Source organism: Rhinichthys klamathensis, unplaced genomic scaffold, assembly GCF_029890125.1.
Source record: "Rhinichthys klamathensis goyatoka isolate OS25496 unplaced genomic scaffold, OSU_Roscu_1.1 h1tg000532l_1, whole genome shotgun sequence".
Lineage (NCBI taxonomy): Eukaryota > Metazoa > Chordata > Actinopteri > Cypriniformes > Leuciscidae > Rhinichthys > Rhinichthys klamathensis.
In genome coordinates this window covers 1-14940 of record NW_026607008.1, presented here as the reverse complement: position 1 = coordinate 14940, position 14940 = coordinate 1, and the positions used below count along the sequence as shown (strand labels likewise).

Here is a 14940-nt window from a genome sequence, read left to right as displayed (position 1 = left end):
CGAATAAAATGATAGGGACTGGTGTACATTCACACAACCCACATACTGCCTTGCCTGCATCACCATAGTAACCAAGACGAATGCCAGAGTGCCGACATTTCGCCTGGTACAGGCAGGCGTGAGGTCAGGACTGAGAGGGGGTGAAAGGGGCAAAAGGGCAGCCCAACCACAGCCAGTAAACAAACATTTCTAAGCCATCTACCCTGTAATCACGCCACTTAGTGTGCGGGCTGTGCATAATCTAAACTATGAGTGTGGAGCTGAGGTTATGAAAACATCTTGAGATATTTGTCACAGCTGTAACTTAACTCATTTTCGTACAGCATGCCATATGGAGAGAGGGTGTGAGAATAGCGCACAATGGAGGCATCATCTGTTTATATGGATAAATCTGTGAAATACTGTGCAGTGTTCTTGAGAGTGACAGTTTTTTCAGTACAGTAAAGGCCCTTGCACACTGAGTCAGAAATTTCCGTATGCGTTTTTTAGTATTCGTGATTCGGTGGCTCTGAATTGTCAAAACTCCATTCAAACTGCTTGCTACAGATGCAAAAAAACCAGAAAATCGAACCCGATCCGTTTTTTTTTTTATGACGGACGAAAGTTTCAGAGGCGGTGTGCAAGTGCGATTGACATAACGTGAGGTCGTATTTATTTTTTAACGTGCGAAAATTTCAGACGCGAATTTCGGACTCAGTGTGCAAGGGCCTTAAGGGGGGTTAAGGAGCAAGTATGCATCTTAAAGGCTATGTGACCATTTGATCTTGGGTCACATGGAGGTCTATTTATCCGGAGTGTCTGATATCAGGATTTGGCAGTAGATGAGTGGTGTGTGTGTGGTAATGGAGACAGTGTTGATTGACTAGAGCTCAGGTGTTGGTCTGTGATGAAGCAGCTTGGTGTGATTTCCCCCTCTTGTTTTAAAGGGGTCATGAACTGAGAAATCAAATTTTCCTTGAGGTTTTTACATATAAGAGGTCATCATATTATAAGAATATCCTGAAAGTTTCAGAACTGAAAACTTCCTTGTTAGTCCAAAATCAGCTTTTATTGTTACCAGGCCCAGCGAACGACTCGTCCTGGAATGTGCCTTTCTATGACATAATAAGGTAGTGTAAGACCGCCTCTGCAGAAGAAAATCAACTGGCCCACTGGAGTTAGTAAGATGAGGAAGAGAGAAGAGCACAGGGTCACTCACTGGACTAAAAATAACATTACCTTCCAAAGGATCCTAATGCTAGGAATATGGATATTTATTTTCAACAATGTGAATGTCTCAGTTGAACATTATTTATTCCTATTTGGTACAATTCACTGGATTCTTTGGTAAATCAATCCGCAAACTCGGCGCAGACTTTTATGATATGGACGCGACGGTATTGCCACAACATGTAAGTATACCTGTTAATGCCCGACCTGTGACCAGTGATTTCTGATGTAATGATTCATGTAGTCAGATGTTCTTTGTCCTGTCAGTAAATCAAACCAGTGACCAACTTCACATTGTTTTTCTTAGTATGGTGTAAATAATATGTTATTTAAACAGATTGAATTATATATAGAAAGTGGTCAAAGAACGCTGTTTACAATAGCTGTAGCTGTCAATCAAACTGTGCGCGCTAGAGCTGTCAATCAATCAGCGACTGAGTTCTGGACTCTCGCCAAATCTCCCGTTAGAATCAACTAATCTCTTATTTATATGTTTGCACTGTTAGTTATGATAAAAGCATTCGTTAAGTGTGCAGAAATGATGCAATGACGATATCGCTGCATTCACGCGCTCAACATGTCTGTGATCGGCTACAATGCTCACCAGTCATCACTGCAACCTTTCATGCCACGATCTTAATAGTGCCATAGATCTGACTGTAATGTTAATTATTACTTTACACGATTAGTTAACCTTGAGAGCTTTAATAGTAAAAGTGTGCTAAAAGTTGAGAGTTCCACATGTAATACTAGCTATTTCATATGCAAAGCTGTTAGCCAATCACAGCAGTGGCCGTTTACACTGAAGTCTCACAGCACACGGCCCTTCAACCAGAGGGTTCAAACCAGAGGGCTAAAATCAGGGCTAAAAAAATGCCTTTTATTTCTAAATTATGACCATTTTTGAAGTAAAAATCATACTAACATTATAAGTGCAGCCCAGGAAACATTATGAAACAATAAAACAATGCAGTTCATGACCCCTTTAAAACAGCCGAAGTATAGCACACAAACAAACTTCTATATAGGAACTTGCAGTTACTTACTGATGTATACAGGTAGCCCTCACTGTTCATGGCCAGATAGAGTTTGGTCTGAACTCCCTGGATGGCCACCACTCGCAAGCCCACCGGGATGAGATTGAACATGGCTGTATAGGAAACAAGAAACGACACAATTATATTTTCAAACATTTATGCCGAGTACAGCTAATTAATTAGGATATCACTATCATGTGTTTTATATAGTAACCTATAACTCTATTTCTTAACCGATAGGTCGCAAGACCGTTTTAAGTGGGTCGCAGAATTTCTCAAATACGTAATTCTAAATGTTTTACTGAGACTTTTATTCTGAAAGGCATTCGTGAAATGCAGTTTAAGTAAAGAATGCCTGAGGAAAACGTGTCGTTCTGATTCAGTATCTGCTGTCAGATGAGTTGTTGTGAGGCTATATGTCAGTCATTATTCTAATTTCGAACATTATTTTCGTTATTCACTTTATAAATGAGATGGTCTGAGTTCATTTGAAGTGTTCACATGCATTGCAAAATTCTTGCATAGCCCCCAGAAACTAATAAAGTGCCACTGACTGAGAGGTGGACATACCACCAAAATGTAAGCAGAATGAGTCTGAGAATGCAGATACGCATCATCATCATCATCATCATCATCATCATCATCATCATCATTCTGGCCACTCACATATACTTCAACACAGCATCAAACTCACCAGAATCAGCAGACAACTAAAGCTGCACAGATAGAAACACTCTTAAAAAGCTTTAGCAACTTTCTAGAAAACCTTAGAAAAACCCTAGCAACCAGCCAGAACATCTTAGAACCACCCACAACAACCTAGCAACCGTTTTGCAATGTTCTAGGAACCACCTATCTGATGGTAACGGCCTATTTGTTTTGTTAGTAGAAAAATTGCTTCAGAGACAAAAAAAAAGAAAAAGTTATTAGGTACAGAAAAAAGGATTTTGAAACCTTTTTTTTTTTTTGGAATGATGCTTTGTTCTGGTGAAATTTAGTGTTTGAAAGATATTTTTTAAATATTATATTTAACATTACAACATTTACTTAACATTACATTGTTATTGTTAACTACAACTATTAACAACCTTTATCATTATCTTAAAAGCTGAAATAACATAAAATATACACTACCGTTCAAAAGTTTGGGGTCAGTGAGAATTTTATTTTTATTTTTTGGAGGAAAGAAATCAATACTTTTATTTATCAAGGACAGTAAAGACATTTATAATGTTACAAAAGATTCTATTTCAAACAAATGCTGTTCTTTTGAACTTCCTATTCATCAAAGAATCCTAAAAAAAAAAAAAAAAAAAAAAAAAACACTGTACAACTGACAGACCAACAACTGTTTCAACATTGATAATAATAATAAATGTTTCTTGAGCATCAAATCCTCATATTATACTGATTTGTGAAGGATCATTTGACACTGAAGACACTGACACTGGGGATGCTGAAAATTCAGCTTTGATCACAGGAATAAATTACACTTTACTATATATTCACACAGAAAACAGCTGATTTACACTGGAATAATATTTAATACTATAACTGATTTTTGTTGTATTTTTAATCAAATAAGCGCAGCCATGGTTAGCAGAAGAGAATTCTTTTAAAAGTATTTAAAATCGTACCGACCCCAAACTTTTGAACGGTAGTGTATATACCGGTATTAGATGATAAACGTAAACTTTTCTCTGAACTGCCGCCTCTTTAACATACTTCCTCGTTTTCCCTTTCACACACGCTCTCTCTCACTCTCTGTCTGTCTTGTTTCACACTCTTCCCTCTGTCTCTTTCACACATTCTCTCTCTTTTGAGCAGAGTTAGTGAGCTGCGCGGGGCTCGGGCTTCAGGGTACCACTGGCTGTGCCAACTCTCCTCACACCTTTGTCCCCCCCGTCACCATGTAAGCCATAAAGCTGACAATCTCTCCCATCCACACAGCCTCTTTCTGCCAGTGGGAAGAGTGAAGCAGCCAGCCAGCCAGCCACCCCTGACACTGGGAGTATCTGAGGAACATAAGCTTGGGAAGAAAACAGCACAAGCTTTTTGAAAGAAAAAAAATGTGTGAGCCATTTCACTGGTTATGTAACCTATCTTGATTAAAAAAAATCAAGAAGGAAACAAACATGTAAAGTCAAAGGCTGCTTTTTTTAAAGAGAGAGAGAGAGAGTAATTTTCACACATTGTGTGTGTGTGTGTGTGTGTGTGTGTGTGTGTGTGTGTGTGTGTGGCCTGGTAAACCCTACGTTATGGGGACAAAATGTCCCCACAAGGATGGCAATATCCAAAATCCTTGTTCGTGTGGGGACATTTTTTGGTCCCCATGAGTAAATCAGCTTATAAATCATACTAAGTGATGTTGTTTGAAAATGTAAAAATGCAGAATGTTTCCTGTGATGGGTAGGTTTAGGGATAGGGTTAGTGTAAGGGAATAGAATATACAGTCGGTACAGTATAAAAATCATTATGTCTATGGAAAGTCCCCATAAAACATGAAAACACAACATGTGTGTGTGTGTGTGTGTGTGTGTGTGTGTGTGTAAAGAAATCAATGCACACTGATCTAGGTTACCAAATGTATACTACTGTCTTGATATGGCAATCACACAAGATATTAAAGTACAATATTTCGAGTTAAGAATATATACTTGCATCATCTAACATCTATTCTTCATCTCTTAAATTTTTAGGTCACTATAAAAGGTCACTATAAAATGAACATTTTGTCATGTACTCAGACTCATGCAATTTAAAAGACTGGTCAACAAAAAAGCTAATTATTATGTAATTTTTTTTTTTTTAAAGAGTTTTCTTATCAACTACTCACCCTTCTGTCACTGAACCCATAAGACTTTTGTTCAAAACGCACATAAAGATATTTTTAATGAAACCTGACTGTTTTCTATCCCTCCATTGAAAGTCTATTAGAAAAAGCTATCATATAAAGAGATCATTTCACAAAACAGGGCTTAGATTAGGACAGGATTAGGCCTTAGTTCAACTAGGGCATTTAAGTAACTTTTCTAAACGTGCCTTAGAAAAAAACAATACTGGTGGTGGGAATCTTGAGACAAAATGGCACTGACTTATTTTAAAATATGTCAGTGCAAGGTGCTTTCAGTTAAAACAGCTCAAACATGTATTTTAGTCTGGGACTAGAATCAGGTGGCTTAATCCAGGTCTACTGAAGAGATACAATAGCTTTATATTTATAACGATTTAGAGTACATCAAATAAAGTAAAAGGAATCTCAAATGTTCATGCTTGAAGATGAATGAAAGTTGTTTAGAACTAAAAGTGATGGCAGAATTTAGATTTTTGAGTGAAGTATCCCTTTAAAAGAAAAATGTCCGCCAAAAAAAACATTTCTGTCAATATTTACACTCTCTTATCTAATTTAAAATCTGTCTGAATGAACAACTTTAACTCAACCCATATTCCTGCTTCCTCATTCTCCAGAGAGAACATAAACAGTAACCCCTTCTGCCTTTCATCGTAAACATGAAAGCTCTTGATTAATATTTTTTCTTTTCTGCAGAGCTCAATCGATGGCCATGTTGCTATTTTATACAACAGTCCGGAGATTTCTCCATCCCCTCTAATCCAACATCAAGGTCCTTCCTCTTCTGTCTGAACCCCTCTGACACCAGCCAGGTCCACCTGTAGAGATCAGCCCTTTTCCTGCTCTGTGCTTTACAGCCACTGAGTTCATATGAAGAGTTTTTAGATGCCAAATGCAGATGATTTAATGAGGTGTTGATTATATTAGTACTATAGGAAGATAATACTATTTTAACATCTGTATCTTTTTTATTTGTGGGATACACACATGGGCGGCACACATAACCACAGGGTTACGGCAGACTTCATTTCAGAGGGATTAGCAGAGCTTGGTCGCTGGGGGTTGTGGAGAAAAGACTCAATTACTAACACCTAATAGAGCACCTGAGCACAGAGATTTGGGAAGATCAAGAGGGCACAACAATCTTCTCTGCAAAAACACCAATATAACAACCATCAGAATTCAAAAAAGCACCTCTCCTACAGCACTGAAAACATGGGTGAAAAACCTTCATGTTCACATATAACATTACTGCCTGGTTTCACAGACATGCCTAGGTCCAGACTAAAATGCATGTTTGAGCTGTCTTAACACAAAGCAACTTGCACTGAAATATCTTAAGATGCACACCAGGAATGTTTATAGATTTTTTTCTAAGGCCTAATCCTGGCTTAATCTAAGCCTTGTTTGTGAAACCAGGCTATAAAGGATTAATTCAAAGTACTCCATACTCATGCACTTTTTTCTTCTAAAGTTATATGATAGCCCACAATTTTACAGACTGATCAAAAATAGTTTTTTTTATTTTTTAATTTTTATTATGATAAATGTTAAAATATTATGTAATCTATTTTTTTAAAGGGGTTAGTCCACCCTAAAATGAACATTCTGTCATTTACTCACCTAATTTAAAAGTAATTTTAAATCAATATATTGTTTTATGTGGAATTGTGGATGAGTGAGCAGGATGATTTTCACACCGTTTTGAAGCAAAAATTCTAGCCTACGTGATCTAGTTTTCAAAAGTCTTGTGAACAAATATTCAGTATGGGTTTTATGTTGAAGTTTGTGCTGAATACAGTGTAATAAAACTTTAGCTATGAAAATGTTATAAGTAACAGAAATAAGCACAAATGTCAGTGCATGTTAAAGTCCATGTAAAGGCAATTTAAAAAAAAAATTCTAAACACATTATAAATGTTAGAAATGTATTGCTAAAACATATTACAAAGACTGTGAACCGTGAAGTACTGAATTGTGGAGTTAGATCGTTAAACAGTTTTTCACCATTGCTATTTTCCGGATTTTCTGGGCGGGGCTAAAACAGGGCTCGATGACGCACTGGAGCCCTTGAGCTCCTGGACCCGCCCCTACTTGATGACGCACTGGAGCCCCTGAGGCTGGCCGCTCCTAACAATATTATAGAGCACATTCACATCAGTTTGCCGCTCAATCGCGAGTTACTGTCAGTACTATTATTAGTAACACAGCCTACAGATTGCTAGCTACTAGCTATGCCTTCGTCACGGAAATGCGTACTACCTGGATGCGATCACCGGATCACGTACAAAACAGATCGGTGTCCTTGTTTAAATTTCCGAAAAACGATTACATCAAGAAGAAGTGGATTAATTTTGTGAAGAGCCAACCTTGATGGAGAGCTGAGGATCACCGCCAAAACCCGCCTCTGTAAGTGATCATTTTACACGGGATAGTTTTATAAACTTTCGTCGGAGACAACTGAGACATTCACTGATAATCCGCTGTTACTGGTGAATGGGGCCGAACCGACTCCCGCCTCAGCCTTCATCCTCCCGTCGCGCGGACAACTGGTGCCATTCGGCAGTGCGTGCCCACCGTGCGAGCATACATTCCGGCTGTAGAGTTGAGTGTGGCGAGTCGACGACGGCAGCTTTCCCGCGAGTGGGCGTGGTTTCAGCGCAGCCAGCGGACACGCCCCCAGCGTTTGAGAGCAGAGATTACTGCTCATTTTTTCAAGATTTTGATAGCTTATTTTATGTACTTGCTGGCTTTTTTTATCATTCAAATTTGGCTGGGTGGCTAATAACACATTTTTCTGTGGTGTGACAAACTCAAAACACATACTTAATTTTGACTTTACAGGGACTTTAAAACCATAGACTGTAAAAAAATATGGACGTAGTGTCCGTGACGTCACCCGTAGGTTTCTGAAGAGCATTTTTGAAGCCAAAAGTGGGCAGAGCCGGCCTTCGCCATCTTGGCAGCGTGTCACTCCCAGATAACAGAAAATGGGAAAGAGGCGGGACGTGGATGGAGCTGAGGTGCCTGGTTGCTGAAACCACGCCCGCCTAGCTCGATGTGATCAAGTTAGCTCAGGCTAAGGAGCTAATGCTATATGCTACTGGCAGTACCATCGCAAGGGCAATGCCAAGTGTGCGACCGCATAGGGCCTCGCGCTAAAGTGACAGCTGACTTGATGATGTAAAGCCAATAGTTAAAGTTCACCTTTTGCCCTTCGAAATACTATAATAGTTAAAAGACATAGCTAAAAGTGAGACTATGTGTGTCGTGATGCTTTATTATTCTGCTAGTTAGAAATGTATTATGCAATAACTTACAATATTGCTCGGAGCATGTGTGTGTGACAGTGATTCATGCGCATACACATCAGTCAGCGCGGCATAGCACATCAAGTTCGTAGAGAGCTTTAGGGTATGTTTACACGGAAACGATCTGAAGAGAAAACGCAAAAGTGGCGTTGCATTATCACTTTTTATTCTGCGTTTAGACGAGTGTTATGGTTGGGAAATCCGCGTGCATATGGTGACGCAAAAGTGTGTGAAATTCGATGTAGTATGCACTCCAGGCAGCTAGGTGGCAATGTGAAGCACTGCCACACAACAACACCAATATCTTAGAATATTTTGTGCAACTGCTGAAAAGACTCTTGTATGTTTTTCAGAGCTGCTAGGGAAATTTGAAGGTCCGACGTATGGAAATAATCTGACATGTTGGTTGTTATTTTCCTGTACTGGCGCATGCATGTGACGTAAACGCGTACGCGACGAGAGCCACCGTGAGCAGATTTGCGTTTTTACCGTTTAGACGGGAACACGACGGTGGAGCGTTTTTAAGATTTCCACTCTGGAGGGTGGTTTCACTTTTTTGCGTTAAGCCCCCAAAACGCCGTTGCCGTGTAAACGAAAGGCACATCCGATAAAATATTTGTACGTTTTCACCCGGAATCTTTCTCGTGTAAACGGGGCCTTATTTAGTCCATTTCAAATTCTGATTTTGGCCGCCTCTCAAATGGGTCAAACCAAATATATTACCAAAGAGGTTCAAGTAAATACGCTAGAAACCTTCGCTCATTCAAGGATGTGCATTTATTGCATGGACAGAGAAAGCACTGACACCTGCAGGATTTCACTACGTGCACAAGGATTTCTTTTTTTTACACTAAAGCTAAATAAGCATATATAGTCTATCTTAGGGTGACCAGACGTCCCGTTTTTCCCGGGACAGTCCCGTATTTCAACTCTAATTTTAGTGTCCCGACTTATTATGAAAAAATCATGTTTTTTTATATATTATAGGTTTCGTTTTCGAAAGGCTACGTGAATATGTATGTATGTTATGTTCAAAACCGTGTAGCGCGCGCATGACAGAGAGGGAGAGAGCGAGAGACCTTGCGTGTGTGTGCCCGTGTAGCGCGCGAACGATAGAGAGGGAGAGAGCGAGAGACCTTGCGTGTGTGTGCTATAGTACGCATTAATACGCATGCGTCTTCATCAAGAGAGAGACACGGAAGGTTGCCGCTCGGTTAAAACATCTCAGATACCAGAGGGTTAATGCCAGAGAATAAGTGAGGTTTGTCCTTTGCATATCAAGCAAGTATTGTTGAGCTGCCATGGTTGATCTCTCAAGTTCCATTAAAAATTTCTTTATTTTTGAAGATGAACAAAGTCACACAGGATAGGAACAACATGATAGTAAATGAACGATGAGATAATTTTCTATTTTGTGAGAACCTTTTGAATTTTATTACGAAAGGATCTTGGATGTGTTAATTTTGGTGGTTTATCTGGATGCCTGGATAAACCTCTAAAAAGTAAATCTGAGTAAACTTTTATTGCTCGTTTAGAGAAGCATTTTGGCATTTCATTCAGATGTTAGATTTCAGTTTATTATATTTGGAGATAAATCAGACTGATTAGAATACGACTGTGACTGACTGAAAAACACATCAGCCTACTCTATAGACGGAAGACGAGTTAGCAGAGATAAAAACTAATGTTGACGGAGAGAAAGGCCTCCTGCCACGGCACATTGATTAGGAATTGAATTAAGCTCTAAAACTCTGCACAGAGACATAATCCAATATAGCAGCCATACCTGACATTTACTGCCCAGAATGAGCTTTTGTCTTGTTCCTCCAAAGAGCTCATCAGAGTCAGACTTGAGAGATGGAAAGGCTGATTTTCAATAAGATCTTTATGTCCACTTTCCAACCCCCTGACTAGCCCAATTTCATATAATAAAATCAAATATGATCCACCGTTAGCAAATGGGAATGGGAGCTTCTCATTCTCGCTGTCATTTCTCACGCAGTTAGAAAAACTTTTATTTTTTATTTTTTTATGTAAAAGGATTTCCCAACCCCCATTTTTTATAGCATGACTTCAGGGCAAAAATAATTAGTATTTGGCTGAGATCTGCTGTAAACACACTTAAAACATGGCACTTATGTGATATTTAAGTGATTTAAGTGAAGCAATGACATAACTTGGCACTTCTCTGAAGTGCAAAGAACAACAGTCAAAGAGATATGGTAAGAGGCATACATCAAGAGAGTAAAGACAGCATTGGAGCAGACCCTCATCCCTATCACACACACACCAAGAGAAGAGCCAAGAGGACTGCACTGCGTCGCTATGGAGACAAGGGCACCAAGCTCCTAACAATTCTATTTTTGTAGTGTGAGAGATAGAAGCTCCCTGTTTTCCCACTTCTCCTCTCCAGCGACAGCTTTTCATTCTCTCCACAAAATAAGGGAGTGTGGTGGGAAAAGCAGGTCAGCTTCTATTATCTAATCTCACCCCTATATAACTCATTTTACCTTACAGTCAATCACACAGGGGAAGAATACAGACAAGAAAATAAATGAGCATGCAATGAAAGAGGAGTGGCCAATTGCACCAGTGCAACTCAAGGGTGAATAAAACATGTATACTTGAGTCAAGCAACCTCTATTTAAATTCAGGAAGGGGGTGTTATTACAATTAGCATGGCTCTTCATGTTAAACATTGTTTACAAATTTGTGTTAATCTAGATGAGCTTGATGGATGAGAGGATTTGGAGCCTTGAGTTATCACAGTTCCAAATGACTCCGATCACCACAAACTCATTTGCTCAATATGAGCATCATCTTCACCCAGTGACTAATTGAATAGAGTCAAGCTAATTTACAGGCCCCAGAATGCCACAGACACTTAGCGTCAGTGAGATATAGCACATATTAAATTAGAGCCCTGCCAACCAGCCAGCCGGCTCCTATACGCAGTATAGCTCAAACACTGACTGGGCACTTGCCTACGGACTAAATAATTCACACTTGCAGGTGCCCAGTAAGATGACTTCAAATGGCACAAAACAATTTGTGGATGAAAGGGGAGAAAAAGTTGTTTCTCAGGCATTATGGACATCTGCCTAAAATGTTTCTCTTGTACTTGGGCTTTCCAGCTACATTAACTGTGCTCTCAGAATAATTGTTTTCTGAAGAATGGTAGTTTTATGCGACTGCTCCTGCTGAATTTTCCATTTCAGGTCAGGATAATACAGAACTGAGCCTCTTGACTCTTCTGACCAATACAGGAACTGAAAAGGTATTCAAAATTGAAAAGCAAAGCTGAAGCTGTCTATAAGTGTAGGTATAAGGCAGAAATTAAGTCTGAAGGAAGAGTGTGCAGGAATAAATAACAACAGCAGCTGTCATTGAAATACAATACCAGGCACACAGAGGCCCAAAGAAAATAAAAATTGGACACTTAAGTCACACTTCCAAATGTCTGGATGTTATCGCATTAGATGCAATATCTCAAACCAAGTGGCATCTGCAAATAAATGATGCAAGACCAGAACCAAGAGCCATTTCTGTAATTACTTTTAACCAACTGGTCTAAGGAAGTATGAAGTCAGTGTACTAGCTGAGTAACTATGGACAAATGCTTTTTTATTATTTATTCTAAACAGTAGGCTATATTTGTTTTGCTGTATCATTTGAAACCCAAAAAACATTTGCTTGAAAAGTCTCTATATTTCTTTTAAAATGAAATGCCATTTGGTTTGACGCAAAAACATTCATAAATCAAAGTGTCCAAATACTTTTTTGGGGGCCACTGTATCAACCTATTAATCTGGTACTTCCTTGTTTCCAACACTGAACCTCAAGCTGTGCCTGGATAGGTGAAAATCTGAAAACATATTCTGACAAGATGCCAGCTGACTTACTGAAACCACTGTCCTCCTCTTTAGTGCCGTCAATGGTTCCATCTGCTTGGAGTTGCAAATGAAAGCCCTGTCGACTGTACAGCTTTGTTACGATCCCCTTCAGCTGGGGCTCTGCAAAGAGACAGAAGGTAGAGAGAGAGAGAGAGAGAGAGAGAGAGAGAGAGAGAGAGAGAGAGAGAGAGAGAGAGAGAGAGAGAGAGAGAGAGAGAGAGAGAGAGAGAGAGAGAGAGAGAGAGAGAGAGAGAGAGAGAGAGAGAGAGAGAGAGAGAGAGAATGAGAAAGAAGACAGGGTTAAACAGGCATTGCCACAGTGACAGTGTTAGGGGCTTCAAAGCTTCTGGCTCAGCAAGAGCATTCCACAGATTTGAGCCTGCATGCATTACAAACAACAGTCCACACTGACAACAGCAACAAAAAATAAAGATTTCAACGTTGTTATAGCTAGTCACCTGAGTCACCACACAGAAAATTGGTAAGAGCTGCAATTTGCAAAGAAACTGCAGTCTTCTGGCCATGACAAGTATTCATGTGAATATGTAGATGAACAGAGAAATATCATTTTAAATGGATCTGATCTGCATCACTAGAACTAATAAACATATATAGGACACAGCTCTCCTGCGCAAAATACCAGATTGCAATTGCATTAGCAGATATGTAGTTAATCAGGGTTAGTAAGTTGGTGGATCATGCTCTTAACACTGATTAACTTTCATTTATCATAGGAGATTAAAACATGTGTGGATATTAGGTTACATCTAATAATGCAAACTATAACACATACCCTACATTTTAGTCAAGAAAACACAGAGAATCTGAATATTTCAAATAAGCCTATTAAATACCAATTCAGAATAAACCAAAATAAACTACCATACAGATGCTATAATATGGTACAGTATAGATACAATACAAATGGCTCAATAAGGGTGTGAAAGAGTATAGATTTGCAGACTCCTCAACATATCAAACGTCATGTGTATATGAAAACATGTTTAAGTTCACATAAAGAAGCACATTCATGTGAGTGTTAGTCCATGTGTATGTGAACACGATTGTTAAGCATGAGACTGTTTAATGAAGACCGAATCACTGCTGTAAACAGCTGCTACTCTACACAGTACACACACAAACGTCCACACTTCTGCTAAGGTGTCACATAAGGGTTATGTAAGATGCTGTCTGGGGAGGACAGCAAGGTAATTGAGACTATGACAAGCTTGTAAGTAAACAGTTGTGCTGAATGTGTGTTTTAGATAGATAGATAGATAGATAGATAGATAGATAGATAGATAGATAGATAGATAGATAGATAGATAGATAGATAGAGTCCATGTCAGGCAATAACCTGCTTAGTTTGCTTTCTATTGTCCCTCTGTATCTGAAGGGATTAAAAACTCTAGAAAGCTGACACTGAATCAGCATCAACATCATTGCAACACAATGTCTGCAGAGTAACAAAAAGTTATATACAATAATGTCTTTTTTTTTCTCAGACAAATGATCTGGTCAAAATGCCTGACAAGTTCTGTAAGGTCATATAACGGAGTTTGAATGAGCTCTCACAATGAAGTGCAAGCACATGCTGGCTAAATTTTAAAACTTGCAGTCTGACTTAAGCATAGCAAGCACTTCGTTTTAAAATCCAAATGTTTTGAAAAGTACAGACACAAAGGCATTGATAATGATGGCAATTCTGTTATACAATGGCCGTATTAAGATAGGACATTAACAAAGGTAACATCAGACCTGGTCGTCGTCGTCTGCGCTTTTTGGAGCCGAACAACTTGACCCTGGAGAAAACACTGAGTCGACTGGGTTTCTCGCATGTTCCTTTGGTTTTGTTCGGACTGCTCACGCAGCGGCAGGCGTTGGATTTCTCACGCTCCCTTGCCTGCCTCTTCTGCCGAATCAGGGAGCTGGCGATCGCCGCAGCCATGGCCAGTTTGACGGTGCGACAACCAAAACTTTCAGAGGACACTATCCTTTTCCCCACTTACTCCACAGCACGATTTCTTAAGGGGAATCTTTAACTTAACAGCTCACATCCAAGTCTTCATACACCAGAGACCACCATCGTGACAGATCGTCAGAAAAGAGTTTAAAACGGCTTTAACACAAAACAAAATTATGCAGGTGACGGCGCATCTCTTCAACGCTCATTGTTTTCTTCGGAGATAAAGTCCTTAGACGGCTCTACATTCAGTTGCCTGAGGTCTTACCGCATCTGTCTCTTGATAATGTCACTACCTTGCCATTTCGACTAACAACGGAGATGTTCCTCCAGACACTGAACACGTTTCGCAGCATCCCACGACGAAGCAGTCAGTCACAGCCTCAGCACAGAACCATGTGAAAGAAACACCTGTTAGCGAGCGCGATTCAGCGCTCTTGTGTGCGCGCGCTTTGAATGTGTGGGCGTGTGAGCGAGAGTTTGTTTTCAGTTAATCATCTGAATCCGTTTGTAATGTAGACCCAGACAACTACAACGAGAGCGAAAAGTTTCTAGCAAGTCTTAATAGTATATGAATCATGGCAAATGCGGGAAAATAAATCACTCAATGAGAGGACAAAAACAGTTGTTCAGTTTTTTTTTTTGTGGTATGTGATTAAGTCCTACTCATTTATAC

The 14940-nt window shown here is 39.5% G+C and overlaps 1 protein-coding gene across 1 annotated transcript in view; it reads right to left on the bottom strand.

Moving 5' to 3' along the window:
* fgf13a (fibroblast growth factor 13a) overlaps positions 1 to 14665 on the bottom strand; it is a 38207-nt gene extending 23542 nt beyond the window's left edge. Inside the window, exons 1-3 of the mRNA XM_056238722.1 lie at positions 14060 to 14665; positions 12311 to 12421; positions 2256 to 2359 (exon numbers count right to left, since the gene is read on the bottom strand). Of these exons, the coding sequence (XP_056094697.1) occupies positions 2256 to 2359; positions 12311 to 12421; positions 14060 to 14249 (405 nt within the window). The 5' untranslated portion in view covers positions 14250 to 14665. The remainder of the gene's footprint in view (positions 1 to 2255; positions 2360 to 12310; positions 12422 to 14059) is intronic.
* Between the last annotated feature and the right edge of the window lie 275 nt (positions 14666 to 14940).